General features: G+C 38.2%; 1 protein-coding gene across 3 annotated transcripts in view; it reads left to right on the top strand.

Moving 5' to 3' along the window:
* CYYR1 (cysteine and tyrosine rich 1) overlaps positions 1–26,254 on the top strand; it is a 118,703-nt gene that overhangs the window by 5,870 nt on the left and 86,579 nt on the right. For all 3 annotated transcript variants that reach the window (XM_081557758.1, XM_081557765.1, XM_081557773.1), the window contains exon 2: positions 536–638. In XM_081557758.1, the coding sequence (XP_081413884.1) occupies positions 536–638 (103 nt within the window). The remainder of the gene's footprint in view (positions 1–535; positions 639–26,254) is intronic.

The raw sequence follows: 26,254 nt of genomic DNA, 5'->3' as shown, positions 1-26,254 counted from the left end.
AATTGAATGTCTGATTGTTTGGATCATTCATTCCTCCCTTCATTGTCTCTTTCAACCCACTCTGACTACCAGTTATGGTTCCTGATGCAGGAGGTTCCAAGAATGGTCTTTGCCTTTTCTAGATTTATGTTTGATAAAGAGGAAAGGAGCTTCCCAGGTGACTCAGTGGTAAAAAAATCTACCCGCCAGTACAGGAGACTTGGGTTCGATCCTTGAGTCAGGAAGATTCTCTGGAGAAGGAAATGGCAACCTCCTCCAGTATTCTTGCCTGGGGAATCCCATAGACAGAGGAGCCTGGCGGGCTACAGTCCATGGGGTCACAAAAGACTCAGACATGACTTAGCGACTAAGGAACAACAACAAGGAAGCAAGACTAGTTTAAATGTTTACAAATGTTTTAGAATTCTGAGCACTTTGAAAATCTAAATGCACTAAAGAGTGGTCATTGATCAATTAAGATGTAAAATAAAGTAATTTTTTGGTAAAGCTGCGATTTTAGAATAGTAACTATGTGGATGTGGTTTTTATTTTGTAGAGGATTGCCTTGCTCAGTGTGGCAAAGACTGCAAATCTTACTGCTGTGATGGAACCACGCCTTACTGTTGCTCTTACTATGCCTATATTGGGAATATTCTTTCGTGAGTATTAATCACATTTGGCAATATTGATACTCTTTCCTTTGCCCAGTTATGTTTTCAAAAAGTGCTAAGTTATAGTTTTGAGTAGGAAATTTTAAGATTGGTTGTTGACATAAAATCCTTACTGGAGATTCTAAACACCCATCACAGTCTAATATGTCATATTTTTTTCACTAAATGTGTAAATTAATATACAACGTAAATTGCTTTTATTAGAAGTTTAAAAGATATTCTTTTATTGCCTAGTTTGTATTTATGATAATAGTAATAATAATGTCCTAAGTAGAACATATTCATAATATCGATCCATTTTTTAATATTGTAAATGACATGTTTTTGTCTGCTTTGTTGAAAGATTAGAATTTGTCATTTAATGATAGCCAGTTTATTTTGCCACCCATGTTTTTGTCAGACTCATCCAATAGATATCAGGGGAAAGAGACTATAAATAAAAAACAATTGAGACATGAAATGTCAGTTTTCTACCTAAGCAACTTCAGGCAACAAAATTAGAGCCTAAGAAAAGCTAGGTGGCAACAGTGTAACCAGATAACCAACTACAAAAATCAGTGAAACATAACACAGAGACTATGTTAAGCATTTGTCTATAACTAATTAAGAATTTATTTTAGAGATGCTTCTGGGTAAGGGAAGTGGACAAGTAGAAGCTGCCTTCAGGGTTGTATGTCTGAGAGCTGTGCAACTCTGTCCTTCTACACACACCTTCAAGTTGAGAAATAGAAGACAGAGAATTAGGAACATATGAATTCCACCCATGGGTGATCATCACTCAAGGCTTTCAGGAGTCTGCTTCTGTCCTCCTTACTTTGTATTTTTCAAGTGACAATCAGGATGATTTGAAAACTGTTGTGACTTAGTCTGCGTTCTCTGAAGGTTTAAGTAGAGCCAGGAAAGATCCCTCACTGAGTAATAACGTGCCTGACCATTTTAGGCATCTGTCTGTTGAGAAGGTCTGTAAATAATCCTCTGTTTCCTGAGAACAGAAAACCTGGCATAGTATATACTTTCTAGACGCAAAGTGGGGTTGATCTTAGAGGTTATGTCTCTCTGAATAAGGCCAGAAAGAATCAGAGTTCAGGATATTTTTGAAGATTGTCATGGCGATGGAAGAAATGTCAGGTTGTCATAAAGACTGGGGAGCCTGGTGGGCTGCCGTCTATGGGGTCGCACAGAGTCGGACACGACTGAAGCGACTTAGCAGCAGCAGCATAAAGACTGAATTTAAACATTCTTTGAGGTACATATAAATTCTAAGTAAAGTGTTTGAATTTTTCCTCATTGAAGACTTGGTAGAAAAACATTAAGTCCCCTTACATTTAGAGAACTGTAAGAATCAGTTCAGAATACCTTAAGTAAAGACAAATAATGATGTTTCACATTTGTATATCACTTAGTGCTTTTTAAGTAAATTAAAGTACTTGATTACTAAATTCAAATTTGATTTTTGGGTGATCTTCACATGCCAGAGGCTGCTTGTGCCAGGTAGATGTGTGAGTGGGCCTGATAGGTGGTATAGGTTTGAGCAACCTGGGGTCAGAATGCCTTTGTGACTCTTTGGTCCCCTGGCACCCAGCCCAGGTGTCTGCCCACTAACTGCATCACGGCATGCATTGTACTCCTATTTCTCACCTTGTAGGTACCTCCACCCTGATGAATATATATAGAAGACATAAATACTTATTAATCAAAGTACTTAAATATTTTTAAATTTACCATTGGGCTTTACATGTTTTATATGTACAATCAGATTCTTCTCCTTTTTTTTTTAATGGTACCTGTCCTTTGAACTAATTTCATCACTTGGTGAAGAATTCATTGAGTTATATATTTATCTAGGTTTTCAGGGCCATGTACTTGTTATGTTTGAAAAATAGAATTGTGTTCTGTGGATGGCGGAAATAAACACAGATGGCATAATATTTCAGGCAGTTAAACTGAATTTTCTGTTCAAAATAGAAGCCACCAAGTAATTCTCTTGCTAAACAATTCTTAGAGAAAAAAAAGAGCTTTAAAGTGTTTTCCCCACTGGATAAAGAATACATTTTCAGGATTTCCAGTTATTGTTTAAGATTTGAAAAGAGTTAACTCCACCCAAAGCTTTCCTTTTTTTTTTTTTTGAATTAGGGTGGGGGGAATAGAAAAAGAGCAAATAATTCCAAGAATGCTTACAAAAGTTCTTTCATGCACATGTTTTCAAATATTGCTATTTTGGAACTCATAAACTCTGCTTCCTCTCTTGCAAGCATCTAGGCACACTCTTAGTAAAATCATTTTAGTCATCCTAACAGAAAATTTAATCTATGTGGTCATCAGTAAGATAATAGGGAAGAAAGCAGTAAACACACTGGAATTTTATGTATCCTAAATGAATAATTTTATAAATTGGTTTTAATTTGGTTTCTAGTCTTATTTATTTTTAAAATAGAAAATGTCTTGGCTTAGCTTAAAATGAGCTAAAGAAAATATAAAATACAATTTGGGTCATTGCAGACTGTGTATAAATTGGTAAGGTAAGGCACACTTGATCCTTCTTGCTGAGATCTCTCCCCAAAATAATCGAGAAGAGATATTTAGCCCTTAATTCTGCTTACTTCAGCTATCCCTTCTAAGCTTTTTTAAATTAATCATTAACACTTGTTTTCAAATAGATCCCAAAAGCTAGCATTCAATTTACCTTTTAGTTTGAAAGTATTATTTGACTCAGATCTCTCCCTTTTACATATTTTATATTCTAAATATGAGTTAATTTTGACAAATAAATTCAGATCTACCCCTTTTTTCAGTTAGAAATTTTTAAATTCATATCTTGTGAAAACAATTTAAAAATTAAACTTCGAAAAATACTTTTAACAATCAAGATATAATTGATGTGTAACATATTGATTTCAGATGTACAACATAATGATTTAATATTTGTATATAGTGCAAAATTATCACTACAGTAAGTCTATTTGACATAAATCTATTTAAATGGCATGCCTACTTTTGCTCATTATGGTCATGGATATTGACTTCCATATAGAAAAGTAACAATATTAGTTTTTAGAATTTAAGGATAATTTTTGCAAAAGCGAGCATATACTATGCAATCAGTTATTTACAGATATATATTGAGTACCTGTTACCATGGCAACATAGGATCCAAAGATGAATAAATGATGTTCCCTGACCTTTATGATCTCTCAATCTAATAAGAGAAGAAAATGTAGACAAATAATTCTAATTCAGTGAATTAATCTATGAAGTGTTATTGAAGGGCCAAGAAGAGGGAAAGCAATTAAGTGTGTGTATGTGTGTGTGTGTCTAGAAAGAGATGTTTAGAAAAAGCCTCAAAAATATGAAATTTGAACAGAGTTTTAAAGAAAGAGTAGATATAAGTGAACAGCGAAGAGAAGGAAGTGGATTCCAGATAGACAGAGTCTGCACTATAAAGGCAAAGATTTAATAAAATAAATGGTTTGGGAAAACCTATGTTGGTCAGTGTTGCTAGAAAAGGAAGGTTAAACTTTAGGTAAGACAAAAGGTAGATACTTACTTTTTTAGACTTTTATTGGTAGATTACATAACCTTATTGGTCATGTCTAACAAAACTAAAATAAAATAATTCAGTATTTTTCTGGAAATAAGATAGCTGGTTTCATGTAGAAAGGACACATTCTTAGATCTCACTAAGTGAAAATGTTAGTTGCTCAGTTGTGTCCGACTCTTTGTGACCCCATGGACTATAGCCCACTGGGCTCCTCTGTCCATAGAGTTTTCCAGGCAAGAATACTGGAGTGGGTTGCCATTGCCTTCTCCAGGGGATCTTCATGACCCAGGGATTGAATCCAGGTTTCTGGCATTGCAGGCAGATTCTTTACCGTCTGAGCCACCAGGGAAGCCCCTTAGATACCACTAAGATTAGGGACAAAGGTGAGAAGCCACCAAATGAAGATTATTTTTATTTATTCTATAGAGAAAAGATTTAGAGTGAACACTTTGAGATATTACACTTTTTAGTACCATTTATGATAGAATGTATGACTTGGGAACTATTGGTCCATTTTTGACAGTTTTAAAAAATTTATTTATTTTTTATTGAAGGATAATCGCTTTAAAGAATTTTGCTGTTTTCTGTCAAACCTCAACATGAATCAGCCACAGGTATACAGATATCCCCTCCCTTTTGAACCTCCCTCCCATCTCCTTCCCCAACCCACCTATCTAGGTTGATACAGAGCCCCTGTTTGAGTTTCCTGAGCCATACAGCAAATTCTTTTTGGCTATCTGTTTTACATATGGTAATGTAAGTTTCCATGTTACTCTTTCCATGCATCTCACCCTCTCTTCCCCTCTCCCCATGTCCATAAGTCTATTCTCTGTGTCTGTTTCTCCATTGTTGCCCTGTAAATAAATCTTCAGTACCATTTTTCTAGATTCTGTATATGTGCATTATAATACAATACTTATCTTTCTCTTTCTAGTTTACTTCACTCTATATAATAGGTTCTAGGTTCATCCACCTCATTAGAACTGACTCAGTTGTGTTCCTTTTTATGGCTGGGTAATATTCCATTGTGTTTATGTACCACAACTTCTTTATCTATTCATCTGCCTATGGACATCTAGGTTGCTTCCATGTTCTAGCTATTGTAAATAGTGCTGCAGTGAACAAAGGGATACATGTGTCTCTTTCAATTTTGGTTTCCTCAGGGGATATGCCTAAGAGTTGGATTGCTGGGTCGTATGGTGGTTTTATTTCTAGTTTTTTAAGGAATCTCCATACCGTCTTCCATAGTGGCTGTGCCAGTTTACATTCCCACAAACAGTGCAAGAGCATTCCCTTTTCTCCACACCCTCTCCAGCATTTATTGTTTGTAGACTTTTTGATGATGGGCATTCTGACAGGTGTGAGGTGATATCCCATTGTAGTTTTGATTTACATTTCTCTAATAATAAGGGGTGTTGAGCATCTTTTCATATGTTTGTTAGCCATCTGTATATCTTCTTTGGAGAAATGTCTCTTTAGGCCTTTTTCCCACTTTTTGATTGGGTTGTTTGTTTTTCTGGTATTCAGTTGTATGGGTTGCTTGTATATTTTGGAAATTAATCTTTTGTCAGTTGTTTCATTTGCTATTATTTTCTCTCATTCTGAGGATTATCTTTTCACCTTGCTTATAGTTTCTTTTGCTGTGCAAAAGCCTTTAAGTTTAATCAGATCCCACTTGTTTACTTTTGTTTTTATTTCCATTACTCTAGGATATGGGTCATAGAGGATCTTTGTTTGATTTATGTCGTCGAGTGTTCTGCCTATGTTTTCCTCTAAGAGTTTTATAGTTTCTGGTCTTACATTTAGGTCTTTAATCCATTTTGAGTTTATCTTTGTGTATGGTGTTAAGAAGTGTCCTAATTTCATTCTTTTACATGTAGCTTTCCAGTTTTCCCAGCATCATTTATTGAAGAGGCTATCTTTGCCCCATTGTATATTCTTTCTTCCTTTGTCAAAAATAAGGTGCCCATAGGTGCATGGGTTTATTTCTGGGCTTTCTATCTTGTTCCATTGGTCTATATTTCTGTTTTTGTGCCAGTACCATACTGTCTTGATGACTGTAGCTTTGTAGTATAGTCAGGAAGGTTGATTCCTCCAGTTCCATTCTTCTTTCTCAAGACTGCTTTGGCTATTTGGGGCCTTTTGTGTTTCCATATAAATTGTGAAATTTTTTGTTCTGGTTCTGTGAAAAATGCCATTGGTAATTTGATAGGGATCACATTGAATCTGTAGATTGCATTTGGTAGTATAGTCATTTTCACAATATTGATTCTTCCTACCCAGGAACATGGAATATATCTCCATCTGTTTATGTCGTCTTTGATTTCTTTCATTTTTCATTTTGCCTCCTTAGGTAAGTTTATTCTTAGATATTTAATTCTTTTTGTTGCAATGGTGAATGTGATTGACTCCTTAATTTCTCTTTCTGATTTTTTCATTGTTAGTACATACAAATGCAAGTGATTTCTGTGTATTCATTTGTGTGCTGCAGCTTTGCTAGATTCACTGATTAGCTCTAGTAATTTTCTGATACTATCTTTAGAGTTTTCTATGTACAGTATCATGTCATCTGCAAACAATGAGAGCTTTACTTCTTCTCTTCTAATCTGGATTCATTTTATTTCTTTCTTTTCTCTGATTGCTGTAGCTAGGACTTCCAGAACTATGCTGAATAATAGCGGTGAGAGTGGACACCCTTGTCTTGTTTCTGATCTTAGGGGGAATGCTTTCAGTTTTTTACCATTGAGAGTAATGTTTGCTGTAGGCTTATCATAGATGGCCTTTACTATGTTGAGGCAGGTTCCTTCGATGCCCATTTTTTGAAGTTTTAATCATAAATGGGTGCTGAATTTTGTCAAAGGCTTTTTCTGCATCTATTGAGATTATCATATGGTTTTTACTTCAATTTGTTAATACGGTGTATCACATTGATTGATTTGTGTATATTGAAGAATCCTTGCATCCCTGGAATAAACCTAACTTGATCATGGTGTATGAGCCTTTTGATGTGCTGCTGAATTCTGTTTGCTAAAATTTTGTTGAGGATTTTTGCATCCATGTTCATCAGTGATATTGGCCTGTAGTTTTCTTTTTTTGTGTTGTCTTTGTCTGGTTTTGGTATCAGGGTTATAGTGGCTTTATAGAATAAGTTTGGAAGTGTTCCTTCCTCTGCAATTTTTTGAAAGCGTTTTAGAAGGATAGGCATTAACTTTTCTCTAAATGTTCGATACAATTCTCCTGTGACGCCATCTGGTCCTGGGTTTTTGTTTTTTGGGAAACTTTTGATCACAGCTTCAATTTCAGTGCTTGTAATTGGGTTTTTCATAATTTCTATTTCTTCCTGGTTCAGTCTTGGAAGACTGAACTTTTCTAAGAATCTGTCCCTTTCTTTCAAATTCTATTTTATTGCCATATGGTTGTTCATAATAGTCTCTTATAATCCTTTGTATTTCTGCATTGTCTATTGTAACCTCTCCTTTTTCATTTTGAATTTTGTTGATTTGTTTCTTCTGTCTTTTTTTCTTGATGAGTCTGGCTAAGGGTTTGTCAATTTTGTTTTATCTTCTCAAAGAACCAGCTTTTAGTTTTATTAATCTTTACTATTGTTTCTTTCATTTCTTTTCCATTTATTTCTGCTCAGATCTTTATAATTTATTTCCTTCTACTAATTTTGGTTTTTTTGTTTGTTTGTTTTTCTTTTTCCAGTTGTTTTAGGTGTAAAGTTAGATTGTCTATTTGGTGTTTTTCTTGTTTCTTGAGATACAATTGTATTGCTATAAACTTCCCTCTTAGGATTCCTTCTGCTGTATCCCAGAGGTTCTGAGTTGTTGTGTTTTCATTGTCATTTGTTTCTAGAATTTTTTTGATTTCTCTTTTGATTTCTTCAGTAACCTGTTGGCTATTTAGAAATGTGTTGTTTAATCTCCATGTGTTTGTGTTTCTTACAGTTTTTTTTTCTTATAATTGATATCTAGTCTCATAGCATTGTGGTCAGAGAAGATGCCTGATGCAATTTCAATTTTCTTAAATTTACTGAGGTTTGATTTGGACCCAAGATGTGGTCTATCCTGGAGAATGTTCCACGTGCACTCTAGAAGAAGGTATATTCTTCTGCATTTGGATGGAATGTCCTGAAGATATCAGTGAGATCCATCTCATCTAATGTATCATTTAAGACTTGTGTTTCCTTATTAATTTTCTATTTTGATGATCTATCCATTGGTGTGAGTGGGGTGTTAAAATCTCCTACTATTACTGTGTTACTGTCAATTTCTCCTTTTATGTCTGTTGGTGTTTGTCTTATGTATTGAGGTGCTCCTGTATTGGGTGTCTAGATATTTATAATTGTTATATCTTCCTCTTGGATTAATCCATTGATCATTATGTAGTGTCCTTCTTTATCTCTTGCAATCTTCTTTATTTTAAGATCTATTTTGTCTGATATGAGGATTGCTACTACAGCTTTCTTTTGCTTGCCATTTGCATGTAATATATTTTTCCATCCTCTCACTTTCAGTCTATATGTGTCTTTAGGTCTGAAGTGGGTTTCTTGTAGACAACACACATATGGGTCTTGTTTTTGTATCCATTCAGCCAATCTGTGTATTTTGGTTGGAACACTTAATCCATTTACATTTAAAGTAATTATTAATATATATATATATGTTCCCTTTGTCATTTTCTTAATTGTTTGGGGTTGATTTTGTAGATCCTTCTTCTCTTGTATTTCTTGACTTTATAAGTCCCATTAACATTTGTTGTAAAGCTGGTTTCGTGGTACTGAATTCTCTTAACTTTTGCTTTTCTGAAAAGCTTTTTATTTCTCTATCACTGTTGAATGAGATCCTTGCCGGGTACAGTAATGTTGGTTGTAGATTTTTCCCTTTCAGTACTTTAAATATATCCTGCCATTCCCTTCTGGCCTGCAGAGTTTCTGCTGAAAGATCAGCTGTTAAGCATATGGGATTTCCCTTGTATTTGTGTTTAGTCTTTGCTAGTTTTATTAGTATGTGTCTTGGCGTGTTTCTTCTTGGGTTTATCCTGTATGGGACAGTTTTTGTGCCTCTTGGACTTGATTGACTATTACCTTTTCCATGTTGGGGAAATTCTCAACTATAATCTCTTCAAAAATTTTCTCATACCCTTTCTTTTTCTCTTCTTCTTCTGTGAAGTGAAGTCACTCAGTCGTGTCTGACTCTTTGCAACCCCATGGATTGTAGCCTACCAGGCTCCTCTGTCCATGGGATTCTCCAGGCAAGAGTACTGGAGTTGGTTGCCATTTCTTTCTCCAGGGGATCTTCCCAACCCAGGGGTCAAACCCAGGTCTCCTGCATTGCAGGCAGAAGCTTTACCCTCTGAGCCACCAGGGAAGTCCTCTTCTGGGACCCCTATAATTCAAACGTTGGTGCGTTTGATATTGTCCCAGAGGTCTCTGAGACTGTCCTCAGTTCTTCATTCTTTTTACTTTATTCTGCTCTTCAGAAGTTATTTCCATCATTTTATCTTCCAGCCCACTGATTCGTTCTTCTGCTTCAGATATTCTGCTATTGATTCCTTCTAGAGTATTTTTAATTTCAGTAGTTGTGTTGTCTGTCTCTGTATGTTTATTCTTTAATTCTTCTAAGTCTTTGTCAATTGATTCTTGCATTTTCTCCATTTTGTTTTCAAGGTTTTTGATCATCTTTACTATCATTATTCTGAATTCTGTTTTAAATAGTTTGCTTGTTTCCTCTTCATTTATTTGGACTTCTGTGTTTATAGTTTGTTCCTTCATTTGTGTAATATTTCTCTGCTTTTTCATTTTTTTTTTTTTTGACTTGTGTTTGAGGTCTCCTTTTCCCAGGCTTCAAGGTTTAATTCTTTCTTCCATTTGGTTTCTGCCTTTCTAAAGTTGGTCCAGTGGTTTGTGTAAGCTTCATATAGGATGATCTTTGTGCTGAGTTTTTGTTTGTTTGTTTTTTGGTTTGTTTTCCTCTGATGGGCAAGGCTGAGTGAGGTGGTCATCCTGTCTGCTGATGATTTGGTTTGTATTTTTGTTTTGTTTGTTGTTTAGATGAGGTGTCTTGCACAAGGTGCTATTGTTGGTGGGGTGATGCTGGGTCTTGTAGTCAAGTGGTTTCCTTTGTGTGAGTTCTCACTATTTGATACTCCCTAGGGTTAGTTCTCTGGTAGTCTAGGGTCTTGGAGTCAGTGCTCCCATTTCAAAGGCTCAGGGCTTGATCTCCTGGATAGGAACACTGGTCCACTGCAAGGTGCAGTGGTTGGGAGCTGGAGTTTAAGGATTGTGGAGCAATCCCAGGGCAAGGGCTGCTGTTGATGATTTTTCCATGGTTCTATACATTCTTTTCCACTGGTCAGGTACTCCTGTCCACTCTCAGCTGGTGTTCTGCATGCACTTCTGTACCTGAAGGTGTATTCCTGATGTATCCTTGGAGAGAGGTGTATGCCACATCCACCTACTCCTCCACCATCTTGTTCTCCCATTCCTACCTCCATTTTTGACATTTTTGATCAGGGAGTTAAGTACTTGACAATTAGAAACCTCACTGTTTCAAAATGAGAACTGGGCCAATTTACAAAGTAAACAATTTCTCATCATACTTGACTCTCAGACGTTTCATCCAACCACTTTTCTCCATGGAAAATAAACATTCTGTGATGAATATGGAAAGCAGTGTTTCAGTTTTGCTGCTGATGAAATTGGACTGACATTTCCTGGAGATAGAATCCAACATAAAGATGTGGTTTATTGAGTGTTCCTTAGAATTAGTAGAATTTGAAGGATCAGAGGATGCAAGTGAGTAGCTAATTACTGTTAGTAATGAGGCAGACTAAAAGCAGGACTGTATTGAAAATAAAGGAAAACTGCTATGTGAGTAAGAGGAAAACTGTATGATATTGAACATAAACCAAATGACTGGGTTAGACAATGGGTTGGACATAGTGAGCCAGATAATAGAAGATGGAGGAAGAACTAATAATAGAGATCCTGGTGGGATTCAGTTTCTTTTCTTCTCAATGAAATGTGGAAGATGTACTGCCCCAAGTTTTGCAAAGACAGCTAATAAATATCAAAGCTGTGGTGTTAGAGCCATGTTATGCATGAAAGCAAAACTGAATTAAAAAATAGAGGTTTCACATTTCCAAATGGCATTTGAGGTCCTGTACTAATGAAATAGCTGAGCATTCTGAATAAAACACGTGAAGCTGTTCAAATAAGGACAGAAACATAATGCAGCTTGAAACCCCTTTGTCAGTGGCAAGAACATCATTTGAATTAAATGAATTAAAATGTTCTGAACACTTAGATATGAAAAAAAACACCTATGAAAGGTACATACTGAGCAAATCTAAGTCTGTAGGAGTCTTATTTTTGTTTTAATGATGATAGAAAACTAAATAACTAATATAATGTTAAAATAAATATAAACTTGATTTTAATGTTAACGAGGTGACTTTTGGAAAGCACTTGGGGGTGGGGGCTGGTTGTCAGGGAAACCAACCCTATGATTAAGGAGTTGGAACTTTCAGTCCCAACCCCTGAACCTGTGAGGAGGGAAGAGGGAATGGAGACTGAGCTCAGTATCAGTGACCAGTGATTTAATCAATCATGCCTTTCTAATGAAACTTCTATGAAAATGCAATAGAACAGGGTTTGGAGAGCTGCCGGGTCAGTGAACACGTGGAGATTTGCAGAGAATGTCATGCTCAGAAAACATTTTTTTTTTACTTTAAGTAATTGAATTTTTTTTTTCTTAATGTAGTAACAAATTATGTTTGGCCTTCCCGGTGACACAGTAGTAAAGAATCTACCTGCCAATGCAGGAAAACCAGGTTCAATCCCTTGGTCAGGAAGATCCCCTGGGGGAGGAAATGGCAACCCACTCAGGGGTTCTTGCCTGGAAAATCCCTTGGACAGAGGAGCCTGATGAGCTACAGTCCACAGGGTCTCAAAGAGTCAGACAAAACTGAGTATACACACAGAAAATAATATTTGCTTTAAGAAGGTAGCCATTGTTTCTCAGAAGACATGTATTATATGTATTACGTAAGCACATTTTATGTATTATTAAGAGCAAATATAAATATGTAGATATCTAAAACTTTTTTGAGTCAATTCTATTCAATCATAATTGCCTATGTAAATTAAGCTTCATTGTGAAAAAACATTGTTTTTATGAAGGGCTACATGAAGTTTCTAGAACATGTTCCCAGCAGTTTATTTTTATAATATGTACAGAGATATTCTGTGTTCTATACCAGGTACTAGAGGACATAGCTGTGAATCAAACACAGTTCCTGCTCCTGGATGGCTTATAAGCGACTGGGAAACACATTTTTTACATGTGTGCATGCTCATGTCTGACTCTTTGCGACCCCATGGACTGTAGTCCATCAGGCTCCTCTGTGCATAGGATTCTCCAGGCAAGAATACTGGAGTGGGTTGCCATTTCCTCCTCCAGGGGATCTTCCCGACCCAGAGATCAAACCCACGTCTTCTGGGGCTCCTGCATTGGCAGGCAGATTCTTTACCACTGTGCCACCTGGGAAGATGCTTGGGGAACATAGTTTTCAATTTAATAGGCTGTGGAAAGGATTCAACACAGTTAAATCAGAGAGGAGAAGTTTTTAGTCCAACTTTAGGGTGCTAAGAAGACTTCCTGAAGGAGAGTAATTCTAAGATGATCCTTGAAGGAAACAGCAATCAATGAAATCCATCACTCAAAGTTAAAAATAAACAAAAAAACAAAAATCTTAGACTAGAAATAGAGAGGAAAGTCTCCTAACCTAATAAAGATCTCAGGAAACAAACAAACAAACAAAAAAACCCTACCTCAGACACCATACTCGATGCTATGATGTTATAACCCTTCCCTTTAAAGGCAACTGTAAGACAAGCTAGCATCTTCGCGATCCCATGGACTGTAGCCTGCCAGGTTCCTCTGCCCATGGGACTTTCCAGGCGAGAATACTGGAGTGGGTTGCCATTTCCTCCTCCAGGGGATCTTCCCGACTGATCAAACTCCTTTTTCCTGCAGCTCCTGCACTGGCAGGCAGATTCTTTATCTCTGAGCTACTGGGAAAGCCCAAGCTAGCATCTAACACCTCTCTATTCAGCATCCTGCTGTCTTGGTCAAGACAAATGAAAAAGAGATGATACAAATTGGAAAGGAAGGAACTAAACTGTTATTATTTAAAGTTATATGATTACCTATATTCCTCAGACTATAAAAGTGAATGAAAAAATTCATTAAGATGGCAAGATGTAAGATCAGTGTATGAAAATGAGTGCATCCCTGTACATCAACAACACTCAGAAAATGTGATAAGTGTATGCATGTACACAAATCTCATTTACAACACCAAAGACTGAGTACCTAGTAAGAAATCCATTAATTTATGCATGGCCCTTATGGAATAATATAAATATATAAAAGTTTCAAGAGATGAAAGAGAGACCTAAAGAAATTGAGATACCAAATTGCTGATAGGAGTATAAGGATGTCAATATTCAGATATGTCAGTTCTTCCAGAACTGTTCATAAATTCAGTGAAATTCTAATCAAAACCCACAAGACCATTTATTTTTTGTTGAGTTTGACAGTTCGTAGATAAACTGATAGGATATAGAGCTTAGAAATTGACTCGTGTATCTGTGGAACTTGTTAGGTGACAGAGATGGCATTACAAACCAGTAGAGGTGGATGTATTATTTAATAAATAATGCAGAGAAAGTAGCTATGTGGATAAACATCAAACTAGTCCATCACACTACACCCAAAATGGACTAATTACATAAAAACAAGAAGCAAACATTAACAACATTTAAAAAAGAAGTAGAATGGCATGATCATATCAGGACAGGAAAGATTTCTAAAATGAAAGATGAAATGCACAAACAGTGAAAGAAGAGATATACTAAATCACTGAACTCTGTACTTTAAAATAATGATAATATGGTATGTGAATTATATTTCAATCTTTAAAAATGTCCTTTTGAATATGTACGCACATGCTCAGTTGCTCAGTCATGTCCGACTCCTTGAAACCCGTGAGCTGTAGTCCACCAGATTCCTCTGCCTATGGAATTTTCCCAGTAACAACACTGGAGTGGGTGTCCATTTCCTACTCCAGGGGATCTTCCTGACCCAGGGATCCAAACTGCGTCCCTCATGTCTTCTGCATTGGCAGATGGATTCTTTACCACTAGTGCCATCTGGGAAGCTGTTCTTTAATTATGCAAGGCAATAATTCCATAGGCAAATTTCCCACTTGGAGAACTGCAATTCATATTATTTAAAAAGATTAGTGTCCAGAATGCCTTACAAGGAAAATGGACAATGTGTCGCTCAAAGAGAATAATTGAGCAGAAAACCGGAAGGGAGACGCTTCCCCTAGCTAGCCAAAGCAGGAAGTGCAGTTTATAGCAGCACAAGACTGTCCAGAGCTGTCAGGCTGTCAACACTCTGTAATTCTGATAGCACCAAGCATTGTCGACAACGTGAAAGGGAACTCACATTGCTGGGGAAACACAAAACATTATCAACACTTGAGGAACAATCTGACCACATGCAGAAAAGATGAAGATGGGCATCCTTTACGACTCAGCAATACCCCTTCTACATATCTTCCCTAGAAAACTACCAAATATATACTAGGAGACATTTTAATACTGATTGGCGTATTACTTAAAATAACAAAAATTGGAAGCAACATAAATTCATTTCAGAGGAGAATGGATAAGTAAACTGGAGTATATTCATGCAGTAGAATGGGATATAGCAATTAAATCCGTGCATGTTAGTGTATCATTATAGTAAATCTCAAAACGGTAATGCTGTGTGAAAAACAGTGAACAGAAAAAGAATGTGGCAAACATGGTACTGTTTGTGTAAAGTTAAATGCAGAGAATACTTCTGTTGATTAAGAAACATGCATATGTGGTAAATGTGTAAATATGGGGGAAGCCCAACAATACTGGAGTAGGTAGCCTTTCCTTTCTCCAGGGGATCTTCCCTATCTAGGAATGAAACCAGGGTCTCTTGCATTGCAGGCAGATTCTTTACCAACTGAGCTATCAGGGAAGCCCCTGAGAGGGCGAGGGGGGGTGGTGTTGGGAAAAGTATTAAAACATGCTTGCTCCTTGGAAGAAAAGTTATGACCAACCTCAGTCAGTTCAGTTGCTCAGTCATGTCTGACTCTTTGCGACCCCATTAACTGCAGCACACCAGGCCTCTCTGTCCATCACCAACTCCCGGAGTTTACCCAAACTCATGTCCATTGAGTCGGTAATGCCATCTAAATATCTCATCCTCTGTTGTCCCCTTCTCCTCCTGGCTTCAATCTTTCCCAATATCAGGGTTTTTTCAAATGAGTCAGCTCTTCGCATCAGGTGGCCAAAATATTGGAGTTTCAGCTTCAACATCAGTCCTTCCAATGAACACCCAGGACTAATTTCCTTTAAGATGGACTGGTTAGATCTCCTTGTAGTCCAAGGGACTCTCAAGAGTCTTCTCCAACACCACAGTTCAAAAGCATCAATTCTTATGTGCTCAGCTTTCCTTATACTCCAACTATCACATCCATACGTTACTACTGGAAAAACCATAGCCTTGACTAGACAGATCTTTGTTGACAAAGTAATGTCTCTGCTTTTTAATATGCTATCTAGGTTGGTCATAACCTTCCTTCCAAGGAACAAGTGTCTTTTAATTTCATGGCTGCAATCACCATCTGCAGTGATTTTGGAGCCCAAAAAATAAAGTCAGCCACTATTTCCACTGTTTCCGCTTCTATTTCCCATGAAGTGATGGGACCAGATGCCATGATCTTAGCTTTCTGAAAGTTGAGCTTTAAGCCAACTTTTTCACTCTCCTCTTACACTTTCATCAAGAGGCTGTTTAGTTTTTCTTGACTTTCTGCCATAAGGGTGGTGTCATCTGCATATCTGAGGTTATTGATATTTCTCCCAGCAATATTGATTTCAGCTTGTGCTTCATCCAGCCCAGCGTTTCTCATGATGTACTCTGCATATAAGTTAAATAAGCAGGGTGACAATATACAGCCTTGGTGTACTCCTTTTCCTATTTGGAACCAGTCTGTTGTTCCATGTCCAGTTCTAACTGTTGCTTCCTGACCTGCATACAGGTTTCTCAAGAGGCAGGTCAGGTGGTCTGGTATTCCCATCTCTTTCAGAATTTTCCACAGTTTATTGTGATCCACACAGTCAAAGGCTTTGGCATAGTCAATAAAGCAGAAATAGATGTTTTTCTGGAACTCTCTTGCTTTTTCGATGATCCAACAGATGTTGGCAATTTCTCTGGTTCCTCTGCCTTTTCTAAAGCCAGCCTGAACACCTGGAAGTTCATGGTTCACGTATTGCTGAAGCCTGGCTTGGAGAATTCTGAGCACTACTTTACTAGCATGTGAGATGAGTGCAGTTGTGCGGTAGTTTGAGCATTCTTTGGCATTGCCTTTCTTTGGGATTGGAATGAAAACTGACCTTTTCCAGTCCTGTGGCCACTGCTGAGTTTTCCAAATTTGCTGACATATTGAGTGCAGCACCTTCACAGCGTCATATTTTACGATTTGAAATAGCTCAACTGGAATTCCATCACCTCCACTCGCCTTTTTCGTAGTGATACTTCCTGAGGCCCACTTGACTTCACATTCCAGGATGTCTGGCTCTAGGTGAGTGATCACACCATCATGATCATCTGGGTTGTGAAGATCTTTTTTGTATAGTTCTGTGTATTCTTGCCACCTCTTCTTAATATCTTCTGCTTCTGTTAGGTCCATACCATTTCTGTCCATTATTGAGCCCATCTTTGCATGAAATGTTCCCTTGGTATCTCTAATTTTCTTGAAGAGATCTCTAGTCTTTCCTATTCTATTGTTTTCCTCTATTTCTTTGCATTGATCGCTGAGGAAGGCTTTCTTATCTCTCTTTGCTGTTCTTTGGAACTCTGCATTCAAATGGGTATGTCTTTCCTTTTCTCCTTTGCTTTTCGCTTCTTTTCTTTTCCCAGCTATCTGTAAGGACTCCTCAGACAGCTTTTTTGCATTTCTTTTCCATGGGGATGTCTTGATCCCTGTCTCCTGTACAATGTCACGAACCTGTGTCCATAGTTCACCAGGCACTCTATCAAATCTAGTCCCTGAAATAGAAATCAATCTATTTCTACTTCCACTGTGTAGTCATAAGGGATTTGATTTAGGTCATACCTGAATGGTCTAGTTGTTTTCTCCACTTTCTTCAATTTCAATCTGAATTTGGCAATAAGGAGTTCATGATCTGAGCCACAGTCTGCTCCTGGTCTTGTTTTTGCTGACTGTATAGAGCTTCTCCATCTTTGGCTGCAAAGAATATAATCAATCTGATTTTGGTGTCGACCATCTGGTGATGTCCATGTGTAGAATCTTCTCTTGCATTGTTGGAAGAGGGTGTTTGCTATGACCAGTGCGTTCTCTTGGCAGAACTCTATTAGCCTTTGCCCTGCTTCATTCTGTACTCCAAGGCCAAATTTACCTGTTACTCCACGTATTTCTTGACTTCCTACTTTTGCATTCCAGTCCCCTATAATGAAAAGGACATCTTTTTTGGGTGCTAGTTCTAAAAGGTCTTGTAGGTCTTCATAGAACCGTTCATCCTCAGCTTCTTCACTGTTACTGGTCTGGGCATAGACTTGGATTACTGTGATATTGAATGGTTTGCCTTGAAAATGAACAGAGATCATTCTGTCGTTTTTGAGATTGCATCCAAGTACTGCATTTCAGACTCTTTTGTTGACCATGATGGCTACTCCATTTCTTGTAAGGGATTCCTGCCCACAGTAGTAGATACAATGGTCATCTAAGTTAAATTCACCCATTCCAGTCCATCTTAGTTTGCTGATTCCTAGAATGTCAACGTTCACTCTTGCCATCTCCTATTTGACCACTTCCAATTTGCCTTTATTCATGGACCTAACATTCCAGGTTCGTATGCAGTATTGCTCTTTACAGCATCAGACCTCGCTTCTATCACCAGTCTATCCATGACTGGGTGTTGTTTTTGCTTTGGTTCCATCCCTTCATTCTTTCTGGAGTTATTTCTCCACTGATCTCCAGTAGCATATTGGGCACCCACCGACCTGGGGAGTTCATCGTTCAGTGTCCTATCTTTTTGCGTTTTCATACAGTCCATGGGGTTCTCAAGACAAGAATATGGAAGTGGTTTGCCATTCCCTTCTCCAGTGGACCACATTCTGTCAGACCTATCCACCATGACCCATCCATCTTGGGTGGCCCCACATGGCAGGGCTTAGTTTCATTGAGTTAGACAAGGCTGTGGTCCGTGTGATAAGATTTGCTAGTTGTCTGTGATTGTGGTTTCAGTCTGTCTGCCCTCTGATGCCCTCTCTCAGCGCCTATCATCTTACTTGGGTTTCTCTTACCTTGGACATGGAGTATCTCTTCACGGCTGCTCCAGCCTAGACAGCATATTAAGAAGCAGAGACATTACTTTGCCGACAAAGGTCTGTCTAGTCAGAGCTATGGTTTTTCCAGTAGTCATGTATGGATGTGAGAGTTGGACCATAAAGAAAGCTGAGCGTCAAACAACTGATGCTTTTGAACTGTGGTGTTGGAGTAGACTCTTGAGAGTCCCTTGGACTGCAAGATCAAACCAGTCAATCCTAAAGGAAGTAAGTCCTGAATATTCAATGAAAGGACTGATGCTGAGGCTGAAGCTCCAATCCTTTGGCCACCTGATATGAAGAACTGACTCATTGGAAAAGACCCTGTTGCTGGGAAAGTTTGAGGGTGGGAGGAAAAGGGGATGACAGAGGATGAGATGGTTGGATAGCATCACTGACTTGATGGACATGAGTTTGAGCAAGCTCCGGGATTTGGTGATGGAACAAGCCAGGGAAGCCTGGCATACTGCAGTCCATGGGGTCGCAAAGAATCAGACAGAACTGAGCAACTGAACTGAACTGAACTTAGAGAAGTACAGATGAATTTTGGCATTGCCCAGAACTGAGGGGTTTCCTGGGGTGTAAGACTTTCAATGCTACAGTTGGGAAAATCCTGGGACAAGTCGGTCACCTTGGGCAGAAGAGTAGGATGGCCTTCAACTCTAATATTTTATCACTCTAATAAAGTATGCAATTTATTAAAAATTACAAATCTGAAATGTATTATAAATTATTAACGTGTAGTTAGTGTATATAGTGAGTATGTAGGTTTTTTATATTAGTATCCATAATTCTTTTATTTTTAAAAATGCTTATGATTAAAAGAAGGAAAGCAAGGACAAAGTTTGATGAAAACAGTAAAAGATTACCTGTGCTTAGTCGCTCAGTCATGTCCAAGTCTTTGCAACCCCATGGACTAGCACACCAGGCTCCTCTGTCCATGGGGATTCTCCAGAATCCTGGAAGAAAACGGAGGGGGTTGTCATGCCCTTTTCCAGAGGATTTTCCCAACCCAGGGATCAAACCCAGTCTCCCACATTGCAGGTGGATTCTTTGCCGCCTGAGCCACCAGGGAAGCCCAAGAATACTGGAGTGAGTAGCTGCCTGCAATTTCAAGACCAATTCCATGGTGTGGGTTTTCCAACACCACAAGCAGTTAACTCAATTCTGACACTGTGGACCTTGGGACAGCATCAGATCCACAGGTTAAGTGTCCAGTCCTACATGACTGTTCCCCCATTCCCCAATTTTAGCCACCAATTGAAAGTCCAGATTGTCACCTGAGATTCTGAACTGTAGATTAGAGTTTCCAATGACCCTTGGGTTTGATTAATTTTCTGGAGTACTCACAGAACTCAGAGAAACATTTTACTTACTGGAATTAAACAATGTAACTCAGAAATGGGCTTCTCAGGTGGCTTAGTAGTAAAGAATCTGCTGCAATGCAGGAGACTCTGGTTTGATCCCTGTGTCAGGAGGATCCCTTGGAGAAGGAAATGGCAACCCAACGTGCTCCAGTATTCTTGCCTAGAAAATCTCATGAGCAGAGGAGCCTGGGGGCTACAGTTCATGGGGTTGCAAAGGGTTGGATATGGCAACGCAACTGAATACACACAACACAACTCAGGAACAGTCAGATGAAAGAGCTACATAGGGCAAGGTGCCGAGAAAGGGATAGAAGCTTCCATACCTTCTTAAGGTGTGTCCCTCTCCCCAGATCTTCAACCCAGGTAGCTCTCTGAACCTTATCCTTTTGGGGTTTTATGAGGGCCTCACTAGACAGACATGACTGATTAAATCACTGACCATAGGTGATTGAACTCAACCTCCAGCTCCTCTCCCCTTCCTGGAGAAAGAGAACAGCAAACCAACCCATGAAAATTCATCAATACACTGTATTTCTCCCCTTTTGCATTCCACTCGCCTCCTGCAAAGTGTTCTACATCTATTTCAGGTTCCCTAAAAGTGTTCTTCATCCCTTCAAAACTCCTTCACTACCAGAATTGATCTGTCCTTCATCAACCTGAATTCACTTTCTATGGTGGTGGGACAGTGAATACCTTAATTTTCTTCTATATTCTTTTTGTGCTTTATATTATGTAAAAGATAGGATTACTGATATCTCAGTTCATCCTGAATTGAATATATTGCCATAACAAAGCAGTTTCTGTGAGGATGCATCTTTATTTTTTCATCCATGGGATTGTGCTGAAAACAAATCACAGCTGGTCATATATTCCAAGTAGGGGCCACTTTCATTAGATAGAAATCAAAGTTGTATTTTATAAGAGAAAGAGTGTTTTGTGATGGGAGAAATTACTAGAGTGAAAGGAACTATCATTTATTTAATGCAATCTCTGTCCCAGAAGCTTAAAATATATTAGTTTATTAATCTTCAGACTAGCCCTCATGACCTGGGTTCTTGTCTATACAGATGAGGCATTGAGAATCAGAGTTAAGTAATTTGTCTAATTTCACACAGCTAGCTGGCATTTAAAACTACCTGTGAGAACATTTAAGTCTTTAATCCATTTTGAGTTTATTTTTGTGTATGATGTTAGGAAGTGTTCTAGTTTCCTTCTTTTACGTGTAGCTGTCAAGTTTTCCCAGCACCACTTGTTGAAGAGTCTATCTTTTCTTTATTGTATATTTTTGCCTCCTGTAAGTTCCCATAGGTGTGTGGGTTTATCATTGGACTTTCTATCTTGTTCCACATTGTCTTGATGACTGTAGCTTTGTAGTATAGTCTGAACTCAAGAAGGTTGATTTCTCCAGCTCCAATCATATATTTACACATATATATGGACTCTAGAAAAATGGTACTGATGAACCTATTTGCAGGGAAGGAAAGGAGAAGAAAATGTGGAGAACAGACTTAGGGATACAGTAGGGGAAAGAGAGGGTACAATGAATGGAGAAAGTAGTATTGACATATATACACTATCATGTGTAAAATAGATAGCTGATGGGAAATTGCTGTGTAACACAGGGAACCCAACCTGGCACTCTGAGATGACCTAGAGGGGTGAAATGGGGACAGGGAAAGGAGGCTCAAGAGGGAGGACATTTGTACATATAAATATGACTGATTCACAAATCCCTTACGATTATACAGTGGAAGTGACAAGTAGATTCAAGGGATTAGATCTAAGAGAGTGCCTGAAGAACTATGGACAGAGGTTCATGACATTCCACAAGAGGCAGTTATCGAGACTATTCTAAAGAAAAAGAAATGCAAAAAGACAAAATGGTTGTCTGAGGAGACCTTACAAATAATGGATAAAGAAGAGAAGCAAAAGGCAAAGGAGAAAAGGAAAGATATACCTATCTGAATGCAGAGTTCCAAAGAATAGCAAGGAGAGATAATAAAGCCTTCCTCAGATCAATGCAAAGAAATAGAGGAAAACAATAGAATGGGAAAGACTAGAGATCACTTCAAGAAAATTAGAAATACCAAGGGAACATTTCATGCACAGATGAGCACAATAAAGGAGAGAACTGGTATGGACCTTACAGAAGCAGAAGATACTAAGAAGAGATGACAAAAATACACAGAACTATCCAAAAAAGATCTTCATGACCCAGATAACCATGATGGTGTGATCACTCACCTAGAGCCAGACATCCTAGAGTGTGAAGTCAAGTGGGCCTTAGGAAGCATCACTATGAACAAAGCTAGTGGAGGTGATGGAATTCTAGATGAGCTATTTCAAGTCCTAAAAGGTGATGCTGTGAAAGTGCTGCACTCAATATGCCAGCAAATTTGGAAAACTCAGCAGTGGCCACAGGACTGGAAAAGGTCAGTTTTCATTCCAATCCCAAAGAAAGGCAATGCTAAAGAATGTTCAAACTACCACACAATTGACTCATCTCATACACTAGCAAAGTAATGCTCAAAATTCTCCAAGCTAGGCTTCAAAAGTACGTGTACCGAGAACTTCCTGATGTTCAAGCTGGATTTAGACAAGGCAGAGGAACCAGAGATCAAATTGCCAACATCCATTGGAACATAGAAAAAGCAAGAGAGTTTCAGAAAAACGTCTACTTCTGCTTTATTGACTATGTCAAAGCCTTTGACTGTGGGGATCACAACAGACTGTGTAAAATTTCTTCAAGAGATGAGAATACCAGATCATCTCACCTGTCTCTTGAGAAATCTGTGTGCAGGTCAAGAAGCAACAGTTAGAACGAGACATGGAACAATGGACTGGTTCCAAATTGGGAAAGGAGTACGTCAAGGCTGTATATTGTCACCCTGCTTATTTAACTTATATGCAGAGTACATCATGCAAAATGCCGGGCTGGATGAAGCACAAGCTGGAATCAAAATTGCCGGGAGAAATATCAATAACCTCAGATACACAGATAAGACCACCTTTATGGCAGAAAGCGAAGAGAAACTGAAGAGCTTCTTGATGAAGGTGAAAGAGGAGAGTGAAAAAGCTGGCTTAAAACACAACATTCAAAAAACGAAGATCATGGCATCCGGTCCCATCACTTCATGGCAAATAGATGGGAAACAATGGAAACAGTGACAGTCTTTATTTCCTTGGGCTCCAAAACCAGTGCAGATGGTGACTGCAGCCATGAAATTAAAAGATGGTTGCTCCTTGGAAGAAAAGCTATGACAAACCTCTAGAGCATATTAAAAAGCAGAGATATTATTTTACCGACAAAGGTCCATCTAGTTAAACCTATGGTTTTTCCAGTAGTCATGTATGGATGTGAGAGTTGGACCATAAAGAAAGTTGAGCACTGAAGAATTGACGCTTTTGAACTGTGGTGTTGGAGAAGATTCTTGAGAGTCCCTTGGACTGCAAGGACATCAAACCAGTCAAAGCTGAAGGAAATAAATCCTGAATATTCATTGGAAGGACTGATGCTGAAGCTGAAGTTCCAATACTTTGGCCACCTGATGCGAAGAACTGACTCATTAGAAAAGACTGTGATGCTGGGAAAGATTGAAGGTGGGAGGAGAAGGAGACGACAGAGCATGAGTGGTTGGATGGCATCACCGACTCGATGGACAGGAGTTTGAGCAAACTCCAAGGGTTGGTGATGGACAGGGAAGCCTGGCATGCTGCAGTCCACGGGGTCGCAAAGAGTCAGACTCAACTTTGCGACTGAACTGAACTGATGGAAGAAACCATCATAGCATTGTAAAGCAATTTTCTTCCAATTAAAAATATATAAAAAGAACTACTTGTACCTGACATTTTCCAGTACTTCCCATTGGTTGGTGCAGAATTGAGGATTTCAAGATGGAATAAATGAAAATTACTTATTACTATGAGACCTAGTGAAAATCTAAATATCATATTTTGGTGGGAGCCTTTTCCTATGCTCAATCTGGATTAAATTCCCTTCTATATGCTGCCATAATTGTATCCTTACTTTACCCTGCTATTATTTGTCACTGCATTCAAGTTCCTAAATGAATGGTTTGCTCTTCCACACGCTAGACCCCAAGAGGACAGGAAGTTGGCCAATTAACCACTGAAGGTACAGGGCATGACCAACTGAATGATCCGGAGTGGATCATGTAGACACAAGTAATCCTCCACTGAAGCATGAAAAAGCTGAATATTATGTGAATTCTAAATAAATATGTTTAGGTAAATATTTTCTTAGAACAGTCAGATCATAATTCAAATATGTTATTGATTTCAGAGAATTTCTTTCATGGAGGACAAATCAGCTATCATTACAAAATAAAAGGAATGATTTCTAGGGAGTTGGCCATCACTCTCTTATCACACTGTTTGTGATAAATTATAATCAGATGATAGGAATTAGAACTCAAAAGGCAATTTGATTAGAGTAATTTAACTTCTTGTCATTTTTCATTGTAGAGCACATATTTTAATGTGCTCTATCAATGCTCAGTGCTTCAGTGGAAAAAATTGAAAAATGGTTCCACTGCAGAAGGTCTGGAACCTAAAGGTAGAAGGTGCTTTGCTCTAAATGCTGACTCAAGCATACAGTAGGGGGTCTAGCTTTGGTCCTACCTACCTCCCATCCAGATCTGCTTTTGCACAATTCACATATTTGAATGTGTTCTATCTTTCCATGAGACAGTATGATCTGTCAGTCTGTGACTCTAAAGGCAATGGGCTCCTGTACAACTCTTCACTTGCATAATTGTTGGAGACAAAATGTTTTATTGATAAAATTGAGGAGGCAAGAATTATGCACACACAATGATTTTTATTCCATTATATTGGAAGAATTCCGGCAGGCAGCTGCTGGCCTGAGCACACTATCTTTCAGCTGTCTCTCCACTGCCAAATGTTAGGATGAACACACCCATAACTAATGAAAATTTCAGAGGCAGATGATAACCTCATAAAGTGTAATAGGATTCCAGCAGAAAATGCCATGGGTGAAAGCCTTGGCTATTTAACCCCTAGTAACTCAGAGATAAATAGAATTTGTAGTTTAGATATTCATTCTTAAGGAAAGAGAAAGAAGAAAGTCTTACAGGTAACAAGAAGAATGCTTTTCTATGCCTTTGCACAAATCTGACAGAAATAGAGAAAAACGACAAATTACTTCAAACGTACTTAGTAGGAATTCACACTGTCAAAAAGATGAACAGAGTATCTTTTTGTGCTTCATTTTGCAAAAAATAAGTGCTACCCGTGGTTGCAAATGGCCAACCATACATGTTGATACACTTTTCCTTTAAAAACACCGGGAATAATACAAGGTCAACTTACAACATATTGCATGTAGGGAAATATTTGAATTTATATTATCAAATACATGGTGAAGACTCTTCTTTCCAGTTTCAATCTCAAGCTGTACCCAGCCTGTATTAAGTAAATAGACTTTCTTGCCCTCTGTCAGGTGAAATTAAACATAAAACAGCTCTCTGTGATTCTGTTCTTAATTAATAGTAGTTTTAAAAATAAAGGGTGTAGAAGAACAGCTGAGAAAGTTTGGATTCACCAAATTGGGTTTGAGCTCCTCTTCTTTCATGCTGTGTAAATTTTTTTCTTCTAATATTGAACCTCTGTTAACTTGTAAAGAGGGAATAATAGTAACAACTTGCTTATCTCACAGAATTAGATGGAAGGATATATTTGCACATAAAAGTACTTAGAAGAGCTCTGAAATATGCTCCTGTCATTAGTGAAAACACTGTGCTTTGAAAACATATGGAGTGTGGGCAAAGAGGGAGAAGATGGGAAACAAAATGACTTCTCCAAGGTCATTCAGTAAGCCCGTGGCTGAGTTGCAGAGGGAGCCGTCAGGTGCGAGGCTATCTTCCTGGTCCTCTAGGCTGAAACATGGGCGTCTCTCCTCAGGAGAGCTTTCTCAGCCTTGAGTGAAATAAACAGCCTTCTTAATCAAATGTGATCGCAGTCTGATAACTGCAAAGGCAGCTAATTAAGTACTCTCTCCTGCTGCCCAGCAGTTGCTGTAAGCAACAGACAGCCCCAAAGTCATGTGCATTAAGTAACAAATTTGCCATGTTGCCCCAGGCTGGCCTGAGAATTAGAGAAGCTGATCTAAAACAGGGTAATCAAGTTTAAATAAAAATATATAAATCAGGTTTATGAAAATATCGTATATGTAATATCAAAATCAGAGGTCAATGATTTTGC

Source organism: Giraffa tippelskirchi, chromosome 2, assembly GCF_054371585.1.
Source record: "Giraffa tippelskirchi isolate mGirTip1 chromosome 2, T2T-mGirTip1v1.2.pri, whole genome shotgun sequence".
Classification (NCBI taxonomy): Eukaryota; Metazoa; Chordata; class Mammalia; order Artiodactyla; family Giraffidae; genus Giraffa; species Giraffa tippelskirchi.
Note: the sequence above shows the minus strand (reverse complement) of the source record. Positions and strands in the feature narration are given on the sequence as shown.